Source organism: Condylura cristata, unplaced genomic scaffold (genome assembly GCF_000260355.1).
Source record: "Condylura cristata isolate star-nosed mole 26May11 unplaced genomic scaffold, ConCri1.0 scaffold00006, whole genome shotgun sequence".
In the NCBI taxonomy this organism is placed as follows: Eukaryota; Metazoa; Chordata; class Mammalia; order Eulipotyphla; family Talpidae; genus Condylura; species Condylura cristata.
This window is the reverse complement of record NW_004567107.1, coordinates 21,093,276-21,116,187: the sequence shown is the minus strand read 5'-3', so window position 1 is coordinate 21,116,187 and position 22,912 is coordinate 21,093,276. Positions and strand designations below refer to the sequence as shown.

At 35.8% G+C, this 22,912-nt stretch overlaps 1 protein-coding gene and 1 pseudogene across 1 annotated transcript; one reads left to right on the top strand and one right to left on the bottom strand.

Moving 5' to 3' along the window:
• Nucleotides 1-1,786: 1,786 nt before the first annotated feature.
• Nucleotides 1,787-2,722, top strand: LOC101618653 (olfactory receptor 13F1; the record flags this gene model as incomplete). Its single annotated transcript, XM_012721238.1, is given in 3 exon segments — nucleotides 1,787-2,082; nucleotides 2,084-2,310; nucleotides 2,313-2,722. Coding segments are annotated over 3 exon segments (933 nt in total), but the record flags the coding sequence as incomplete, so codon positions are not given.
• A 10,821-nt stretch (nucleotides 2,723-13,543) lies between these two features.
• Nucleotides 13,544-14,492, bottom strand: LOC105853323 (annotated as a pseudogene).
• Nucleotides 14,493-22,912: the final 8,420 nt, after the last annotated feature.

Below are 22,912 nucleotides of genomic sequence, written 5' to 3'. Positions count from 1 at the left end.
CCTAAGTTATCAATGCAACCCATCATCTAGCTGTTCTTAGATGACAACACCAAAGTGATGAAGTTGAAAGTGTTAGTAGCAGTAAGATTCATTCATATGTACAAAGTTTGCCTAGAGTTAAAAAAAAAATGAGTCATATGTATCATCCCAGGGATTTGAAATTATATCCCTGTGGAGCAAAACAAATGAAAGACCCCAAGGCTACATTCTGTTGCAATAATGTAGACAGTGAGAAAGGAGTTTCTAGCTGTGCTTTTAAAATTTTGGTAATATTTCAAACTTACAACCTTCTCTGAGAATGAGGCATATTTAATGTGATACAGGCAATTCAATAATAGCCATAATTGCAATCAGTTAATAAGAAACAAGATATCCAATCCAATCAGTTAATAAGAAACAAGATATCCAATCACAATTATACAGTGATGAAACAGAAAGCATGTTTTCTCCACACCACCATGCACAGTTCACCTCTAGTCTAGTTCCTCACTTTGAAAAAGAAATATTGAATAGAGGTTATAAAATGTCTTTCAAATAAATCAAGTATTCAGTTGTTTCTGAAATTGCTTTTATATGACAAACAAAACTCAAAAGGATCCAACTGTAAATGAAGTATTCCTTAAGACAATGACCCTTCACGTTCCATGAAGAACATCTACTCCCATATTTATCTTTAGGTCATGATGAATAGAAGAGTAATTTAAGCTCCCCTCACTCCATATTTTGTGGGCTCCATAACAAGTATCAATACATACCCTACATATTTGAAAAGCTTCTTCCATCTAAAAGAGAAACAACCAAAGTTATTCATTCCCCTTACATTTATTTAAATTAATTAGCTTGAATGACTTCATAACATTAACAGGGGCATACAAAGTCTCCCTTATTAAAGATAGTGTTCAGAACATGATTATTTCTTGTTTGAATAACCACAGTTAGAACAGACTAGATACTCACTGTAATTGGATCTATGGGATATTGTCCCTGGAGTGTCAGTTTGTAACCCTACACAGATCTCTAACTTTAATTTACTACACAAACTGGAAATTTTTCACAATTTACAAATAACTTAAATTACTTAACAATGCTGATGGTTGACCCTTTAGAAAATATTTCTGGAGCACAAAAACAGGACAACAATGGCGATATGAAAGAAGTCTCTGCGATATCTAACATGCCATGACAGTGCGTCACCATCTACCTGGCTTTCAGATGGGTGCTGTGGACTTGGATTTAAATGTTGCTTTTCTTCAGTTAAATAATTGATGACTGAAGTAATCTATATCTTTTGTACTCAACACATTACCAAATTATTTTTGACAGAACTCTAGGAGCGACAGAAGAAAGTGTGAAAATAGAAAGAAGATATTTTTTAAGAAGACTTATCAAAATAGAGAAAGAAAATATTCCAGTGGTTTATTCTAGTGGTTCAGAAGTAAATGGATGACTTACCCATAGTTCAGTTACAAATGTGTTTTTGGAGAAACAAGAAATGCACATGGATTGTTTCATTTCTCAGTCTCTTGTGGTGTTATGAGTAACTACTGTCCCGACCAACATTGCCAAAACAGCTTAAGATAGTAGCTGTTGACTTTCTGCTTGAAATTTTCCTTATTAATGACAAATTCCTTCAAATATATATTACTAATAATCACAAAACAGCAGAACCATTTAAGCAAAGACCAAAAGTTCTTCAACCACATGTCAAAAATGAGCGGGCAATTTGTGTTTTATTTATGTGATATTATTTCTTTTTTGCATATATACAAATGAATATTACATAATAAAATGCTCCAGGCAGATTTCACTTTTGTAACATTTTTTTTTCTCCCTAGGGTTTTCCCACACCCTCAAAATTGAGGTCATCATACTGTACTGGTGCTTACTGATGTACCTGATCACCTTGTTGGGTAACCTAACTCTAATCTGCATCACTATCCTAGATTCTCACCTACACACACACACGTACTTCTTCCTGAGCAACCTCTCCCTTTTAGACATCTATTATACTTCTTTTGGTCTTACTTTGTTGCTGACAAACTTTGTTTCAGGGTAAAACACCATCTCTTTCTCATGCTGCTCTGACGTACTTTTCTCTGGCCATGGGCCCCACTGAGTGTGTTCTCTTGTCCATGATGGCATATGACAGGTAGGTGACCATCTGCAAACCCCTGAGATACCCCGCCATCATGAACAAAAGCGTTTGTGTGCAGATTGCAGCTGGCTCCTGGGTGACAGGCAGCCTTACATCTTTGGTAGAAACAGTCTCTGTGCAACTATCTCTCTATGGAAATAATACCATCAATCATTTTGCTGTGAATTTCTGACTATCCAGAAAATAGTTTGTGTGGACACTTCCATGGTGCAGTTAATCATACTGGTGATAACTACACTTCTTGATCCTATGCCAGTGCTCTTAATTTGTGTCTCTTATGCATTCATCCTCTCCAATATCTTGAGAATCATCTCAGTGGATGGTTGAGGCAAAGCCTATTCAACATGAGCAGCCCACCTAACTGTGGTGGTTTTGTTCTATGGAACAGGTTTTTCCAGGTACCTGAAGCCCTCATCTCTCGATTCACAGGAAACAGATAAGTTTATAGCTTTGGTAGATGCAGGAGTAGCTCCTATATTGAATCCCATCATCTACAGTCTGAGAAACAAAGAGGTGAAAACAGCTATGAAAAAATTACTTATTAGAAATCCTTTTGTGCCATCTTAATTTTAACCATCAAAAAATATCAAGTACATTTTTAAAAATATTTATTTTATTTATATATACAGAATTGGGATACGGGCCAGAGGTACAGGGGTGATGAGAGTATTCACCAGAGACAAAGTGGGGAACAGAACAGGCAGATCAACAAAGTACACTGCTGAAGGGAGCAGTGGGTGGGTCAGGAGAGGTCTGCCACACCATATGGGTCACCTCCCTGGCTGGGAATAGAACTCACATTGAAGAAACTGTGTGACCTTCACAGTGCTGAGCTTTAACCTGTTGTGAGAAGTACATTTTTCTAATAACCTACAACATTATTAGGAAAGCTGCAAAATATTTGTATTGAACAATCCTTAAAAAATACTTTTGATAAGAATTCAACATGAATTAGAATATCTTTGAGGGCCCTCCCTGGTGGTGCAATGGGTTGGAGGGCAACACTACAAAGCTGGCTTCAGTGTGAATTCCATCCCCTGCCTCCCAGAGGTGATCCATTTGGCCCGGCAGACCTCTCCTGACCTACCCTCTCCTTAACAGTGTGCCCCATCAATTTGCCTGTTCTGCTCCCCACTCTGACTCTGGTGAATCCTCTCACCACCTCTGCAACTCTGGCCTGTACCCCAGTATGCATAAATAAATAAATCTTTTTTTAAAAAAGATTTATTTATTTGTTCATACAGAATTGGGTACAGGTCAGAGGCTCGGGGGCGGCGAGAGGCCCCACCAGAGACAGAGTGGGGAGCAGAACAGGCAGATCGATGAAGTACACTGCTGAGGGGAGCAGCGGGCGGGTCAGGAGAGGTCTGCCTCGCCATGTGGAGCTCCTCTGGGGCAGGCGGGAATCGAACTCATGCGGAAGTGGCTTTAGTTTCTCAGTGCTGTGCTTTAACCCACTGCGCCACCAGGGAGGGCCTAAATAAATCTTTCATTAAAAAAAAAAAGAACATTTTTATTAACCTTGTAAATAAAACTTTTTGGTATTCATGGCTCATTTAAGCAGAATGACCATGTTTTCACAAAACTATTTAGCATTTGTTGAATATTAATATGATATTAAAATTAAAGTCTTGCTTCTTGTTTCATATTTGGTTGGCTATATGACTTAAGTGTCCAATAACTTAATATACCAAGGCTTGTAAGATTTGAAACTATTTATTTTATTACAATTATTCCTAAATTTGTGAGAACACATGTAAACCTGGATTTTTTCTGAGTTTTTAAAATCTGGATATAATTTTGTGAATTTATGAAAAGGTAGCTATTTTTTTTAAAGATTTATTTATTTATGCATACAGAACTGGGGTACAGGCCAGATGCTCAGGGGCGGTGAGAGGCTTCACCAGAGACAAAGTCGGGAACAGAACAGGCAGATCAATGAAGTACACTGCTGAGGGGAGCAGCGGGCGGGTCAGGAGAGGTCTGCCACACCATGTGGTCACCTCCAGGGCAGGCGGGGAATCGAACTCATGAGGAAGCGGCTTTAGATTCTCAGTGCTGTGCTTTAACCCGCTGTGCCACCAGGGAGGGCCGAAAAGGTAGCTATTTTTAATAAATACTGGTATAACTGAAAGTATGTGTAATATAACTATGTATTATAGACAAATAAAATAATTTATAAAGCCTGGACACCATTAATTTTAGAATTCTTCCTTGTGTCATAATGTGAAAAATAAGGTTTTAGATTTGATGGTTATAGCATAATTATTTTTTTAGGCATGTATGTGTGGGAGGTGGTTAATTATCTTTGCATGTGCAAAGATCATGAAAGGTATTTACATAATTATAATTTTATATGAAGTGGAACATTCAGGAAATCTTGAATATTTACTCATTTTTACTTTGAATGCCTCAGTGAATTTGTACACATACACACATTACATTACTATTGTTCTTAGAGTATGGTGAGTTGACTAACGAGCTCAGAAAAAAGATTCATAACCTGCAGAGATTAGACTGCAAAAGAAACAGAGCAGGCACATAATGTGGAGAAAGAATCATGAATATGTTAATGTATTTGAACAAAATGGCATAAATTATACTTTAATTTTCTGAATTTTCCTGTCTTTTCCACCCTCACAGGAGTTGGTAACTAATGAGGTCATATGAAAACATTACTTTCACTTTGTCAGAAAGGAATGCTTGAGTATAAGTAAATGATTATTTTATGACGAAGGTGACTTGTTAGCATAGATTCAATCTCCTTTAGCCTTCGGCACAGAGAAAATGGGACCCTTTATGATAACTATCACAGAAGGTCCCAGCTTGAACAAGACATCACATGCAAAGAATGATCCAATTGAGGGTGAATGTATTGATGAAGGAACCATGTAGGAGGAAAGAATTCAATGAGGATAAATGGTGGTGAAGTTAAGTCAGGATTCTTATTATATATAAGAAAGCATTTTTTCTCTCATAGATATTAGATGCCTATTCTATACATTCAGAAATTCTCCAAAGGTAGGAACTTGTAATGGTATCATGAAAAGGGAACAATTACTCTAATTTTCATCCTTAAAGATTTCACTAATTGACAACAGGAACAATAATATGATGTTATTTGACTGAAAGGAAGAAATAAATATAAATCATATTACCCTACCTATAAATCCTACAATAATTTATAACACTAATTCCAGGCAATTACACCTGGATATATATATACACACACACATACAACACATACATATATATTCATCTTTTCATATGGGTGAGAAGAAAATCTGTAAATAAGATATTGAAAATAAATTATGGTATTCAGCAGCTCCACTGGGCATGGAAGCTTAAGCAGTGTCTTTTTGGGATATGGTATGGATAGACATCATCTATGGATCAGGCCAATCAACTGCTAAAGGCAAAATCCAATACATTCGTTTATCCTGCCAGAGGCTAGAGAAGGTCCTTAGATTTCAGGTGCTTCTACAAGTCATTTTGGGTAAAAAACTAGCTTCAGAATGGAGTTACTTTCTTCATGGCTTTATTCATAGGATTTCTTCTATCATGGAACGATGGAACTGTATATGTAATCCTGAAGTGTGTTTAGATTACTTTTTCATTATCGTATGTTCAATCATGAGAAACAGCAACTATTTTATCAAGAAAGGAAAGAGCACATTTGAATGCAATTTATATAACTCCATCACACTCCAGTTCCAGTTCTTTGAGGTAACATACATAGATCACACCTTGCAATATTCATATGCAGTGTCCTTGGATAGTTCATTCACACAGGTGATTAATCTTAACGGATGAATAACTTCACCGCCTTGTAGAAATGTTACTATTTTAACTCTCAGACAGCTACCTTGATTAAACAGTCTTCAGGAGCACCTCACTATGACTCACTCCCAATTACTGCTTTTGAATATATTCACAGGCGCATAGAGGGAATAAACCTAAGGCTTTGAAAGCACACAGTAACTTACCATACCACTTGATTCCTAAAGCCTGTTTGATTAAAGTTTTTTCTAAATATTTCTATTTTTTCTTTTTTTTAGGTTAATAAGACATTATATGATTTCTGATATTGTCTTTTATTTTCATTCCAATAATTTCCGACAATACAAGAATATAATAATAACTGCTAACTTACTCTTTTTAAGTTATCCTGAAACATTTTTAAAATATCCTAATGATAAGGATCACCTAGAATGTTTGATAAAATATTGTGTTCATGTCAAAACTAGACCCATAAAAACTGAATTTCCAGGGACAAGATCTGTAATTCTGGATGTTTATAAAAGAGATAGTGATTCTTACCATGTGAGGATTATGGGAAATTCTGATTCAAAGCATTCAAATAGTAAAGTTTGAATCATATTACTGAACAGCTCCAGGGTGAGAAGGGAGAGAAAAAAGGTACTTTAGATGTCAAGGAGATAGGATTATCACATAAAACTTGTCAGAAATAAGGGGAAAATCTGTTCTTTCCCAGTACTTTATTACAAGATGCTAGGGAAAGGGAGAACCATTACATGATGCAGGAAGTCTTAAAAGTGACTCTGTTTAGGCCCTCCCTGGTGGCGCAGCGGGTTAAAGCACAGCACTGAGAATCTAAAGCCACTTCCGCATGAGTTCGATTCCCGCCTGCCCCAGAGGTGATCACATGGCGTGGCAGACCTCTCCTGACCCGCCCGCTGCTCCCCTCAGCAGTGTACTTCGTTGATCTGCTTGTTCTGCTCCCCACTCTGTCTCTGGTGAAGCCTCTCGCCGCCCCTGCACCTCTGGCCTGTACCCCAGTTCTGTATGCACAAATAAATAAATCTTTAAAAAAAAAAAGTGACTCTGTTTAAAAAAGAGTTGTTTAATTATGGTGATGGCACATGGATAATTTGGCTGCAGGAAGCCCACAGGGATTACAACTGAGATGAAAAAAGGCACAAAATGATTTAAAAATAAACTACTATATTATTTTTTAAAATTGTTTAAATGCAGGTTTCACTCTGTTCTCTTTGCTGCCCTTCTCTTTTATGTAGAAGAAATAAACCAAATTCCTCTATTTACTTCAAAATATACATTCTAAATATACTAGAGGGAAGAATTTTTTCCCTTTAAGATAAAGCTATAAAACATGTTTACTTAAATTTTTGAAAAATTTACCACGTTAGTGAGATCGCTTTTTTTTTTTTAAAGATTTATTTATTTGTGCATACAGAACTGGGGTACAGGCCAGAGGCTCAGGGGCGGTGAGAGGCTTCACCAGAGACAGAGTGGGGAACAGAACAGGCAGATCGACGAAGTACACTGCTGAGGGGAGCAGCGGGCGGGCCAGGAGAGGTCTGCCACGCCATGTGGTCACCTCCGGGGCAGGCGGGAATCGAACTCATGCGGAAGCGGCTTTAGATTCTCAGTGCTGTGCTTTAACCCGCTGCGCCATCAGGGAGGGCCGTGAGAGCGCTTTTTAATAAAAGATAATCACATACAAAATGATCCTAGAAACTAGAGACAGAAAGACTGAGTGTGAGACTTCAATTTGGCATCTATAGTCCTCATTCAATATGTGGATCATGTTCAAGAATCACAGTAGTATGACAGTTAAAAAAAAAAATCTACACATTGTGTTTTCATTTTGTCACGAGTCAGGAAAACTCTGGAAATTTGTTGTAGTAATTCTGAGAAGAAATCACATCCCAGGTCATAGTGATAGTTGTAGTGAAGGTGAGAAATAAAAAAATTCTGGGTACACTGAGAAGGTGGAGCTGAGAGGATTTCCTGAAGGTTTGATGTGTCTTAGTGAAGACAAGCATCAAGCATCAGTTCAATGATCTTGAACAGAAAAGTGGGATGGACAGAGTTGCATCTTACTGAAAAGGAGAAGAAAGATTGTAACTGAGCTAGATTTATTGAAAAATATAAGGCTCAAATTGTCTGTTACATATGACAACTGCAATGAAGAATACACAAATCTTGTTAGGTAAGGCATCTGGGTTAGAGAGGAAATTTCGAATTCACCAATATATGAACGATGCTTAAAATCAGAAGAATGAATAAGATCAGCAAGATAGTGAGTACAGATAATGAAAGAGAAGAGGCAAATTATCAGCAATATTCCATATGGTAGATCCCTATCTGTCACTGTGCAGGGGAAGCAAATTGAGCAAACCTCTCAATTCTCCCATCTAACGTAAATCTGGGGACATATGTCCATATATGTGTCAGATTACAGCAACCATCTTAATAGCCATATATTTATTCATATGAATTTAAAATATATATGTAATCATTTCTTTATTAAAGAGTATTTCTATTCAGTTCCTATTGTCGCTAATGGTGAAACTGCAGTTTTCACTTTTTTTTTTCATAGTATCCTGAATAAATCCTGCAGAGTGAGTTTATATTCCATCAAAGGTAACAAGTATTATTAATACAATAGGAGAGGGCATACAATTCCTTCCTACTTAGTTGAACAAGATAAAGGAGATTTAAAAAAAAAAAAGGTCAAAGAGCTCTCAAGTCAAAGGGTAAAAGTGGTTTTAGCTTAATAATGTTATTGTAAGTTTTCTCTATTACTGCAGTAACAAAAGGGGAGAGGAGGAAAAAGTCAAAGCACATATTTAAAAAATTTCAACTTTACAACAAAGACAGAGGAGGGCACTCTTGACCTACAAACCTTGTATACTAATCCAAAATTGAATGGTGAAAGTATACTATTTATTCTAAACAGCTACAGTACTGTAAAATGAAATGAAAAATGAAAAGCAAGGCCCCTTAACCAACAGTGAAAGCTCTAACCCTCTTCCTCCTAAAATAATGAAGAAAATTAAAACAGTCACACAATACAAATTGCAGCCAATAAATTTAAATTGAAACAAACATTTGAATGAGTTGCGCACACACATACACATCTTGACAAAAGTATAAAAATTAAAAAGAAATTAACCAAATAATATGTAAGGAAGAAATGACAAGAAATAGAAATGGGAAACAACAAGCTATGACAAACCATCTTAGAGTGAAGACTAAGATAAAGGTAGTCAAGAAAAAAATACATTTAAAAAAATTTAATAAGGGAATTGAATAAAGGTAAGGAAGCAATCAACAGACTGAAAATCAGATAAAGAAAGAAATGTGTCCAAAGGGGTCGCAGTGAAACATAGGCAAAGATGGAATAATGTTGCTTTACAAATATATAAAATTTGAGTATTTAGAAAAGAAAATCAGTGAAATTAATCAAGATTTAAAACTTAAGTCCAAAAAAAATTATAAATAAGGAATCAAAAGTATCCATCCCAGACATGGAAAAAATATGCTCAGCATAATCGACTCTGAACTGTATCCAATAAAACTACTGAAGTTTGAAATAAATATAAAAATCTTCAAATATTTGAATGAAATTGCCATTACTTACAAGAACAAAATGATTAGGTCATCATCAGAGTTCTGAAAAAGATCATATAGAGGAGTTGAATTTGCAAATACTAAAAATAATGCATACCAAGAAATGTGTAACTAGTGAAGCTTTCTCTCAAATATCAATACTATAGAAAAATAATTTCAAACAATCAAGATCCAAAAAATGTTGTATACACAGTCCTTTTTTAGAGTTATAAAAGGATGATTTTCATACAAACAGATGAAAAGGGAGATGGACAAAAGGCTAAGTGATGAGCATTTAGTCTACTTAACTATAAATCTAATAAAATATAGGTGAGATAAGAATGTCAGAATAATAAACAAATATATGCTCTTTAAAAAGGGAGTGACTCAATTGGAAAAGTTAAGAAGGAATATCTACTTCTGGCCAAAACAAACTAACTAGAGTCAATTAGAAATCTGGACAAAATAGCTAAGGTAACAGTCTAGATATAGAACAAGCAAGGAAGGACTGAATGAACAGTGGAATAAGGGAATCTATACAGCAGTATAAATTGGCATCTGTATATATGACATGTTCACCACTGAAAGTCAAATGTCCATCTTTCACTCTATAATTTACCCTTTTAACCTAATTTACCCAGTTCCTCTTTTCCCTTCAAAATTTTTTTCTTAGAGTTTAAGAATTTGCATTTATATTCTTCTGTTTGTTCATTGTTTTATCTTCTATTTGAGTAAAATCATACCGAGTTTGTCTCTATACTGTAATTTATTTTCCTTATTATAAAACCAATTGGTCCATCCAGAGGAGTAGCAGGATTTCATCTTTTTAATAGCTGAATAATATCTCAATGTATATTAAGCATCTCTTTATTCAATTATCTGTCCATCGGCTTTGGGATGTTTCCAATCCTCAGCTACTGTGAATAATGCTGCAATAAAAAAATAAGTTAATGCATGTCTTCAAATTAGTGTTATTGTACTCTGGATAAATACCCAGAAGTGAGCTTACTAGATGGTATGGAATTTCTACTTTTGATTTTTTATGAATTTCCATACCATTTTCCTTTCTAGCTACATTAACATATATTCCCACCTACAGTATGCAGGGATTCCTTTCCTCCAAATCGTGTCTTGTATTTTTTATAACAGTCATTTTTATAGATACATGGTAATATCTCATTGCTTTGATTTGTAGACTGACACGCTGAGCATTTTTTCATGAGCCTCTCGGCCACTTGTAGGTTATCTTTGGAGAAGTATATAATCATATCCTTCAGTCATTTTTTAATTGAGTTTTTTGTTGTTGAGGTTTATGAATTATTTATATATGTTGGATATTAAACGCTGGTCAGCTATATCTTCTCCCATTTAGTAAGGCTGCCTTTCTTTTAATGGTATTTTTTTCCCCATTGTGTGGAGCTTTTTATTTTATATAGTTCCATTTGCTTTTTCCCTGCTGCTGTTTTTCTTGTTTTTGGTTTGAATTCCCAAAGACATCTCTACAAGTAGGAGCTTATCATCTAAGTTTTCTTCTATGCTTTTCATGGTTTCAAGTATTAGATCCAATTCTTTAATCAATTTTGAATTACATTTCTGTGCACAGTGTTAGGTAGTGCATCTAGTTCATTCCACTGTTAAATTGGCTGTTCAATTTTACCAACACCATTTATGGAAGAGACTTTCTTTGTTCTTAGCTCTTTTTTTATAAGTCAGTTTTCCATATATGTGTTTATTACTGGGATCTCAGTTTTGCCCCATTTATTTTTGTGTCTTTTAATTCAAGTACCATGTTCTTTTGCTTACTGTTACTTTGTAGTATAGTCTGAAGTTGGGGAGTGTATACCTCTATTTTTGTTCTCTTTTCTTGGCCAATTATGATTCGGGGTCTTTGTAGTGCCAAACACATTTTATGATTTTTGTTCTATTTCTGTGAAGAATGTTATTAGGACTTTGATAGATACTGCACTTAATTCCTATATTTCTTTAAGTAATATGACCATTTAAAGATGTTAATTCTTCCAGTTCATGAGCACAAAATATCTCTCCACTTCTTCATGTTTTCTATTTCTTTCAACAATGTCTTACAGTATTGGTGTATAGGTATTCATCTTCTTGATTAACTTTATTACAAGGAATTTGGGGGGAGCATGCAATTATAAATGGGATTTTTTTTTCCTGATTCCTTTCTCCAGCTCATTATTTGTATACAAAAGCACAACAGATTTTTGTAAATTAATTTGTAGCCTGCCACTTTACTGTTATTCACTTATATTGCTAATAGTTTTTCACTAGTGCTTTCAAATGCTTTAATATATTATCATGTCATCTTAACAGTGATAGTACTTCATCCTTTCTTCTTGATCATACTTTATCATAGCCAATGATTCTTTTAATATTGTTAAATTTTGGTATGCTAGTACTCATTGAGGATTTTTGCATGTATGCTCATCAGAGAGAGATTGGTTTAAGGTTTTCCTTTCTTTACTGTCCTTTTCTGGTTTTGTATCAAGGTAATACTCTCAAAAATATGCTTGGAAGTTTTTTCTTCTTTAAATTTTTGGATGAGTTTGATAAGAACAGGTGTTAGTTATTCTTTGAAAAATTGGTAGAATTCACTAAGGAAGCCACTTGTTCCTGTGATTTTTGTTTTAGGGAATTTTTTTAATTACACTTTTTCAGTTTTATTACATGCCATTGATCTTTTGAGATTATGTAAAAATCTGGGTTTACCCCAAACATGTTGGTTGTCAGGGAGTAAAGCTCCCAGTAAAGAGTTCTTAGATCATGCTATCGTATTAAATCCAAGAGGGAAATGATAATTCAGCTAGAAAAGTAAGGCTGAAACCAGCTATCACAGGCTGGTGACATGAACCAATGAGTCTTCCATGGTAGAATACTCTACAGAAAGGGAAGAAAAGAAACATTTTATTGAGGACTTTCAACTCACCAGTATACAAAATGAAGTGGTTTTCTCTACCTACTCACTAGACTTTGACCTTCTTTAAGAACTTGAAATAAATTTCAAGAAAATTTTAAAAATTGTGGTTTTTCCAGCCTTAAAGTTATTAATTCTTCCAGTCTTCTTCTAGATTAGCTTCTCTGCTGGTCTATATACTAAAGAGAAGTTCCACACATCTCCATTCAGCAAACCATAATCAGTTATCCTGTTCTTTGCAGGCACCTAAAACTGAGAGGTTCTTTTGCTGGACACAATCACTCAGCATGGATTAGAACAGCTATCATCACCCACTTTACACTCCTCCTCAGGATGGAAACATTTCTTGATTCCATCTTACACTCCTTTGATATTTTCTTTGTAGAGATATATGAGGACAAGGGAAAAGGAAAATTGGTGATTTATGTTACTAGGGACTTAGCGGAGGAATACATAACCCTACTAATTGGTAACTTAAAAAAAAATAAAAACAATTGCCAACTGGTATCTTTTATTTCTAATTTTGATTCTTCGATTCCTTAATTCTGAGTCATCAGAAAAATTCAAGCTCAATTTTTCTCTACAAAGGGAATTATTATGAACCTGGCACTATGCCCGGTGCAGTGTGCAGCTCACTGAATCTTCTAATAACACTGAGAGAGCACTTACTCCCTTTTGCAAATAAGGAAGCTAAAATTTTGAAAGGATTAATGACTTTCCTAATATCAATTTAAGTAGTTCGTGACACAGCAGAATTATACTCTTGCCTCCTTATTTCCAAAGCTTATGTGTTATCACCACCACTATGTTGTCACTCATCTCAGATATCCCCAAGGATGAGATTCAAAAGGAAATGAAGGAATTAACTGCCTTTGTAAGATATGGTTGAGAACCTATTAGAACTCGATTTTACAGCAAAATAACATTCTGTCATTGTAGCTAGACCAGGCAAATGAAGGCAAAGAAAAAAATTATCTCTCTCTACTTTGTTTTCTCCAAAGAACATCTACAATAATCACCCAATGATGTCATTTTTTTCTGCATAAATCAAAGATTTATATTTCTTTTTGATCTTACTAGTTAACAGCTTTCTGACCCCATAAATATGTCACAGAAACTTTTACATCTTTATTTCTCAAGCTATAGATTATAGGATTTAGCATGGGAGTCACTACCCCCATAAAAGATAGAAATGAGCCCCTCCCTAGCTTGCAAATTGTCTTTCCCAAGTTGCTCTTGAGACTTGGGTTTAGCATACATAAAGAAGATGGTACCATAAAATACGATCACTACTGTAAGATGTGCTGAGCAGGTAGAAAATGCTTTGTGTCTCCCAATTGCTGAGTTCATTCTCAAGCTGGTGTACAAGATGAACATATAGGAGAAGAAAATGACCAGCAGTGGAAGAAACAGGAATGCCATATTGGATATCACCATGGTAATAATAGGGAGGGATATATCAGCACAAGCTAGTTTAAGAACAGCTAATATTTCACATGTGAAATGATTAATATTATTCCCACAAAATGGTAGTCGCATGACAAGAGATGTTTGGACAACTGAGTTGCTTCTACCTGAGAACTATGACACAGAAGCCATCACTACATACACCACCTTTCTCATGATGATGGGGTATCTCAGCGGGCTACAAATGGCCACATAGTGGTAAAAACCATTTTATCAAGGAGCAAACACTCTATAGATCCCATTGCAAACTCAAAGAACATCTGTACCATACATGCAGAGAAGGAAATGTTCCTTTTCTTTGAGATTAAGATTGCCAAAGTTGAGGAAACAGAGGAAGATGTACAGCAGATATCTAAGAAAGAGAGGTTACCTAGGAAGAAGTATATGGTGGCATGAAGATGGAAATAAAAGATGCTTGCCATGATCAGAAAGCCATTGCCAATTAGAATCACTAGATACATGACTAGATTTAGAGTAAAGAAAATGATCTCCTACTTAGGGAAACTAGAGTTCCAGAAAAATGAATTCTGTCACAAATCTCTTGTTTATTCTATCCATGTCCAGCTTTCAGCATATCAAAACAAGACCTACATAAAATATTTTCACTGTCAAGGAACAACAAATAGAACACATATCCTGAATACATATAGTTTCAGGTGAAAAATAAAGAGTACTTTCTTTGAAGTTTTATCATTTGCTTTTGTCGTCAGCTATCTCCAACAATGTCTGTCTGTGCCTAGAAAACAATGATAGGGGGATATTGAGAGTTTCTGCGCATTGTTGTCTGAAGTGCTAACATTTACCTAGGATAGAAACAAATTCAGAAGCAACCTTTCCTACTATTAAAGATACCCTACCCCCTAGAATATTTCAGACAATGAAACAGATGTCTTTGTTTAGTCAGGCGCAGTGACAGAGTAAAAGGAAAGGTTAGAAAACAACTAAATTTGAACTGAAATTTTGACTGTGTTTAAGAGACATACTCAAATTTTAAAACAAGTTTGACTTTTATATATACTTGTCTACCTGACACTCTAGATTCCTTTTCAGTTGGCTAAATTGTATATTTTTACAAGAAGATTTTAATCATAGTAAATTGAACTACACTGCAATTTAACATCTGTTCAAAGGTAGCTAGTTATTGATGTTATAGTCATAGCTTACTCTTAACTATTTTGCTATTTCCCATTAAAAGACCATTGAGTGCATAGACCAGTTCTGTAAGGGTAGGACTAAGAATCTGTGAAGAATAGTCTCTCCTTTCCCCTGTGGCTTCATAGTTATTCTCCACAATTTATTTACCTAAGTCAACCCCGAGAAAACACCGATAATGCTTTAAGATATTTGTGTATGTGTAAATATAGTACTTTATACTTTATAAAAACATTATCAGCTTTTTGTGGTAATTTTTATTATTAATTTTTTTTACCAATGTATTGGCATTGTTTTGCATCTTGGCTAATATTCTGACAATATAGGATTTCTCCCTTTATGTGCAGTCATCATAGTTCTTCCACCACATAAGGACCCATAAGTCTTTCACTATAGTCTGTTATTCTCTCCCTCCTCTTAATCTGCTCAAATCCCACCCACTCTCCCTCTTGTTCCTCCTTCTTCATTGTATGCCTAGATTTATGGTCAGTTTTCACATCTCTATTTTCTACTTTTTAATGTGAAAAACATTTAAAAAGTATGTGGTCAAAACTATTAAACTATTAAAAAAGATGTGGTCAAAACTATTCATCCACAAGTACAAAGTGGAGCTTGAAGCTCAAAGTTTGGTCAATGAAGTCTAGAGTTCTTTGGGATACAATGCTAAAAGTTATTATTCCTTATTTCCTAAGAACTACCATTAAGAATTTTTGGCCTTAATGAAATAATGAAGAATCAACTATTTCAGTCTTCTACATCTTTCACATATATGTAAATTCCTGGGGATCTTATTACAATACTGGTCCTCTTTTAGTAGGTCTTGGGCAGGGCCTATGATCTTGCATTTCTAATAAGCTCCCGGCATATGCCAAAGCACCTGACAAAGAGCTACATTTTGAGTAGCAAGGTTTGATTTATCTATAGTGAGTTCTGATCACATTTTTTTTAAATATATGGAATAAGATAGCAACCTAGAAAATTACCCAGGGCATATTTTTCTCACATTTTCCAGCAAATTTCAGAGCCTCCTCTGATTGTTCAGAACACCTCAGAAAATAATACCACTGGAAGGTAGAATTACAAAAGCAGGATAAACTGCTGTAGAACTACTATAGTATGTATATGAATAGGTTATCACTAATATCCTAACTTGAGCCTACTATTATTCTAAGGTAAGGAAAGTCTGTCATAATTTAGTGAGTGAGTAAAACTACACATGGAATAATTTGATATAAAAATAATCACATTTTGTAACTGGTATGAATTTCATAAATCTTCCCAGAAGATTTTTATGTGAAATACACAAATCACAGATCAAGAAAGAGTTCTGGAAGAATCTCAGACTTCAGCTGGGTCTACAAGCATGGAAAATATGAGGCAGGCTTGGAAAAGACAAAGAGTAGAGGTGTGTCACAGAAGGAAGAGCAGGTTGAGCATAGTTTAGGAGTGATCTTATTGCCAGTAGCTTTTTTTTTTTTTAAAGATTTATGCATACAGACTGGGGTACAGGCCAGAGATGAGAGGGCGATGAGAGAATTAACGAGACAGAGTGGGGAGCAGAACAGGCAGATCAATGAAGTACACTGCTGAGGGGAGCAGCGGGCAAGACAGCAGAGGTCTGCTGCGCCATGTGGGTCACCTCTGGGGTTGAACTTATGCTGAAGTGGCTTTAGCTTCTTAGTGCTGTGCTTTAACCTGCTGCTCCGCCAGGGAGGGCCCCACCAGTAGCTTTTTCAGACAAGGGAGTTTCTGTGGAGGGCTAGTAACAACCAAATTTGTAAAGGTAAATAAAGCAAGAATATATAAATGTTCAAAAGTCAGGCAGGGAAATTGACACTTCTTTTTTGTACAGAAAGGGCCAATTGTTAGACATACCAAGTATGAAGGGGGTGTTCTGCCCTGTGACTTCCAAATTTGATATCATAAAGGTGAAATTATGAAGTTTTGAGCTGATGAATGACAAAAAATAACTTACTTAGATTGATTAGGATATCACTAATTACCGACTGATCCTCTAAAAAACTCATTTGCATTTAAGCCAACAGTTTTTGGTGTTAACCAAAATTGCATGTTTATGGCTCACACAGGTTAATGGTTTTGAGAATATCAGAAACAGCTCACTACTCCATTTTCATACTCACTGTTATGTGATCAAGTGTGAAAATAGTTCTGTACAGTACTTAACATCTTATAGTCCAAAGCCAAACTCAACAGAGGGAGTCTCACTTCAAAACAATTTGTTTAAAGAATACAAAGTAGAAAAATTTCAACTTGGATGAGAGACACAAATGAGAGACTATTGAATCTTCAAATTAGAGAGGAGAAAACTGAACCTCAAAGCTATTTTTTTAATAATATAAATAAAAAATAATAACATAATAAAAAATAAAAATAATATAATAGTTTATTTTTACAGCATTTTGTGCATTCTTTCATCTCAGTTGTAATCCTCGTGGGCTTCCCATCACCAAATCACCGCTATTTTTAATGTATAATTATTCAGCTAAAGGCAACAAGTACATTAAATCACCTTTCATTTACTTAATTGAAAAAAAAATCATTTATTCAAACAATTTCTATTGTAGGATTTTATGTGCTAGACACTGGAGAAAATAGTTGACTTGGTTGAGACTGCATTGCTTGCTAATAGTGCAAAGAGTAAATCCAAAATCCATTTCCTTTCCATTACTTCTATTCCTAACAGGTAATATAAAGATCTGTATAGCAAATGTTTCAATGGCTGAAAATTGTCAGTGACTACCACAGATACACTGAGATCATAAAGGCAAAATTTCACTGTACTCAGTTAACACTGTACAAGGAAAATGGTTCAATCTTGAGGACTTGATACTTCTTATGAAAATGGCTCAGGACTTCAAGATTCCTCACATACCCCAAATATTCCATTTTCTATGAAATAATTTTGTACTCATTCTACACTACTTCTTGGGATAAATCAAGATTATTGCAAAGTAGGGTAAGAAATTGGTCTAGGGTAAGATATGGGGAACAAGCACTCTGATCAAGTCAGGTATAAGTTAAATGGCATAAGATGGGAAAACAGCAACTTACCAGGAAAAGTGATGACATTCACGATCCAGCCTTCTTGGGGTCAAGGACTGGAAAGCCCATCAGCTGCCCTTATTGACAAAGGTAATGACAGTAAAGTTCAGGTCACTTACCTTAAACCACTTCTCCTGCCACCCACATGAAGCCTTCCTCTCTTAGGTAGAAATTCCCTTACATTCAAATTCACCTTGAGCCAGGCTTGTTACCATCTTTACTCTGCTGTCCCCAAAACTTTAAATTGCCTATTCTGTATATTGTCAGATAATAAAAAGCAGGGGAGGAGCTTATCTGTCTTGCTCATCCCTCTAAGCCTACAACCAAACACAGTGACAGCACATAAAAGATGGGTTTTGACTGAAAGGTAATGGATTGCTTTCTGGGCTCCTAAACAACTTCCCTATATAATATTTGCAAAGTCATAATCAAGAAAAGTTTAATGTACTCAAATTGGTCAATTGCAGCAATAGGGTATCTTTGAGGTATTGCTAACAAGATTTCATCTTATAAAGAAATTCACCAATTCATGTAATGTAATGTAAAATGTAAAGTGACCTAGTGCTCACTTGGGTGGATATAGCCTGGGTTTAAGACTAGTGGAAAGGAAATGGGAATTTAGAAATAAGAGTTCTAGGTTTGAGGTTTTTTTCTAATGCATAATCTAGGTTTTATTATTTATGGAAGAGTGATAATAAACATTTGCATTTTTCACAGCATTGTTTGGAAAAAAATACAGATTAGCATATGGAAATGGCCTTATAGATTAACAGGTACTACACAGATAACAATAACAATAAATCATAGCTTCATTAGGTAATAATAAATTAGTAGCTGTGTTATCTCAGGTTGTTCACATAAAGTAATATATTTGTAAATATAGACAGGAGATCTTGGAAGTACCAAATCTAGTTTTAAATTCCTATTAAATAATTGTTTAAATATGAAATAAAAGGGTATAGTTCCCTGGTATTCAAACTTACCTTCATATTAACAAATTATTTCTATTTTCTAATATAACCAGTTATTTTCTTCTTAGTGTTTAATTCAGCTTTCTGAATTAAAGTCAGGTTCAACAAACAGTGTTAGATCCCATAAGTGTGCAAGAGTGAATATTTGCTATGCAACAGTTGTTGTAATTGTTCCCTAGTTCCCAAAGCAATTTAAAGTTAGAATGAGAGATCTGTGGGATGGAGAAATCCTGGTGCCTTAGGGACAGTGTCCCACACACCCAATAAAGAATAGTACTGGGAATAAACTGTGGTTGAACTAAAGCTCAAAAATGAAATTATATTCTCCTATCTATGTAACTTTTGGAAACACAGATAAAGTTTAATAAATATTATGAAATATGGAACATTTAGCTTAAAAAATATTTGCCAAATTCATAGAATTACTTATTCATTTGGTAGTGACCAAATGAAATGATTGAATTGAAATGATCTTAACGTTGTGATAAAAACAGTAACAGTTCATCCAATCAGGGACATGAAAGTATGTGAAATATAGATTTCATAACTAAATATATATGAACACATATAAATACAATATAAGATATATAAGTATAATACAATATATATAACTATAAATGCAGAGTATTGTATATTATAATGGTTCAGAATTTAGAAGTATAAAGTTGTAAGAATACTAATACCAAATAACTTGTAATATAAATATAATACCAAAAGAAAGAATTAAAAGCAACAGGGAGTAAACTGTAAAATATCTGTACTTAACTGTATTTTCAGCTTAAAACTTACTCAGTACAATAGATTTCCCTGGTGGCTCAACAGGTTAAAGCACAGCACTACAAGCAAACCATAACCCCTTCAGTGTAAGTTTGATCCCGCCCAGGAGGTGATCAACAAGGTGCAGGAGACCTCTCCTGATCCACACCCCCTTCATCTCCCTCCGTTCCAACCCCAACCTCCCAGCTCCCCTCAGCAGTTTACTTCATCAATCTGCCTGTTCTGCTCCCTGCTCTGTCTCAGGTGAATCCTCTTACCACCCTGCACCTTTGGCCTGCACCCCAGTTCTATATGTATAAATATATTATGCAGAAGGAGCAAAAGGGGTGTGATTTATATTAAAAGGAGGAACCCTTCAGGAGTAGATAATTTGTTCTCTTAACCACTAGCTTAGGGTCAAAGAGGTGCCAATAGTAACTTTTAGTCCTGTGTTAGTATTCAGGACAGCTCCTGAGATTCTGCCATTTCTCTTAAGTGTCCAGGCAGTATTTATACAACCAGTCTTGAAAACAATTGAATAGGAAGATTTTAAACTACTCTCAGGGGAAAGATTATCCAGTTGTTTCCAAGCCAAACGGACTTTCTTTTGTCTTATCATATGGCTTGGTATACCAACCTGGAAAATGAAAAGAAGGTATTTTTTTTGTGTCTTGTAGAAAACTCCTTATTACATCATGTTAAATACCTTTAAGGGAAAAAAAAACATTAAAAGCCATTTTTTAAAGCAGGTTAAACTTAGGTCAGACTGATAAAGTCTTTAGACTATTAATGAACCAAGTCATATTCCAAACAGAGTAAAGATAAATAAAAGAAAAAAGTGTCATTACAAAATTCACAATTGCGTTAGGGATTGGAAAGGTATATATGTAAATAAATTATAAATATAAAACACTTTGAGGCTTGGGTATAAATTAAAGAGTTTTCCAGAAGGAAGTTCATGAGAAATCAATCAATAAGTCATTAAGAAGAAAGATAAATACCAGATGACTTCACTTATATATAAAATGAAGAGAAAAAAAAAAACAATGGATAAGACAGAAACAAAACAAAAATCCTAGAAGTCTGGCTACAGAACTGAGGTTGCCAAAATGGGAGTGGAAGGGTAGGAGAGCAATGTTTGGAGGGGACCCAGTGGTCAATGGTGAGGAGTATGGGTGCCTTGGTGGTATCTAAGATGAATCACTGAAACATATACAGCGTTGAAAGCCAATATAACTTAATTAAAAAATAATTATGCACTATATCAAGCTAAAGAGCTTCTGTACAGCAAAAGAGACATTACTAAAAACAAACAGAAAGATCACTAATTGGGAAAACATTTTCTCACACAAAAGTAGCGATAAAGGACTGATCACAAAAATATACGGAGAACTGATGAAACTCAACAAAAATGAAGTAAACAACTCCATCAAAAAATGGGCAGTAGAGCTAAAAAGACACTTCTCCAAAGAGGAAATGCAGATGGCCAACAGGCATATGAAAAAATGTTCAACATCACTCGTAATAAGGGAGATGCAAATTAAAACCACAATGAGATACCACCTCACCCCAGTGAGAATGGCACATCTTCAAACAACTAGCAACAACAAATGTTGGCGAGGATGTGGAGAAAAAGGAACTCTCCTGCATTGCTGGTGGGAATGCAAACTAGTACAACCACTATGGAAAACTGTTTGGAGGTTTCTCAAACTGCTAAACATGGAGCTTCCCTATGACCCAGCAAAGGAGAATTCAGAGAGAATTTCAGACTCAGAATTTATAAGTATAAAAATAGACAGTTTTGAAACAAAAGAGGGAGAATGGAATCCCTCAAAAGTGAAAAGCAGAGCCAAAGTCAGGGGTACACAGGCTGGTAGCACATTCTCTGTGGATAAGGGAGTTTCCATGGAGAAGTGCTAGCAGGCACATCTGCATAGGAAGCTATGGCAGGTACATGGACAGATCCCAAAGTGAGGCAGAGAAGCTGGCCTTTCTTTGGTGGGGAAGGACTTCATCATTAGAAACCAACGCTCCCTGGTGGCTCAGCGGAGTTAAAGCGCAGCACTAAGAATCTAAAGTCCTTTCAGCATGAGTTGGATCCCCTGCCCCAGGTGACCAAATGGCAGGGCAGACCTCTCCTGACCCTGCTGCTCCCCTCAGCAGTGTACTTTGCCAGTCTGCCTGTTCTACCCCCACTCTGTTTCTGCTCTCCACTCTGTCTCTGGTGAATCCTCTCACCACCTGGCACCTCCAGCCTGTACCCCAGTTCTGAATGCATAAATAAATAAATCTTTTTTTAAAAAAAGAAGAAGGCAGAGACCAGTTACTTTCTGCTTAATGTTTTTAATTCAACTTTTTGAATTAAGGTCAGGTTCAACAATATCAGATCCCACAAATGTGGAAGAGTAAATATTTCCTGTGCAACAGTTGTAATTGTTCCCCAGTTCCCAAAGCAATTTAAAGTTGGAATGAGAGCTCTGTGGGATGGAGACACTTTCTGTTGCGTTAGGGACAGTGTCCACACACCCAATGAAGAGTGGTACTGGGAATAAACTGTGGCTGAACTAAAGCTAGTGAGGGTCTCCCTGGTGGCACAAGGGGTTAAGTCTCAATGCTATCAAGCTGTCACTAGCCACTGCAGTTTGAGTTCAATCTGGATCTCTGCCAAGGACTAGATCACAAGGACAGCAGACCTCTACTCTCTCTCTGCTGCTCCCCTCAGCAGTGCATCTCAATAGATCCACACATCCTGCTCTACACTCTGTCTTTGGTGAATCCTCTCAAACACACTCCCAAGACTCCGGCCTACCCCTAGTTCTTGTATGTATAAATAAAATAAATCTTTTTAAAAAATTATGTTAGAGGCCCTCCCTGGTGGCGCAGCGGGTTAAAGCACAGCACTGAGAATCTGAAGCCACTTCCGCATGAGTTCAATTCCCGCCTGCCCCGGAGGGTGATCCACATGGTAGAGGTGATCCACATGGCGTGGCAGACCTCTCCTGGCCCGCCCACTGCTCCCCTCAGCAGTGTACTTCG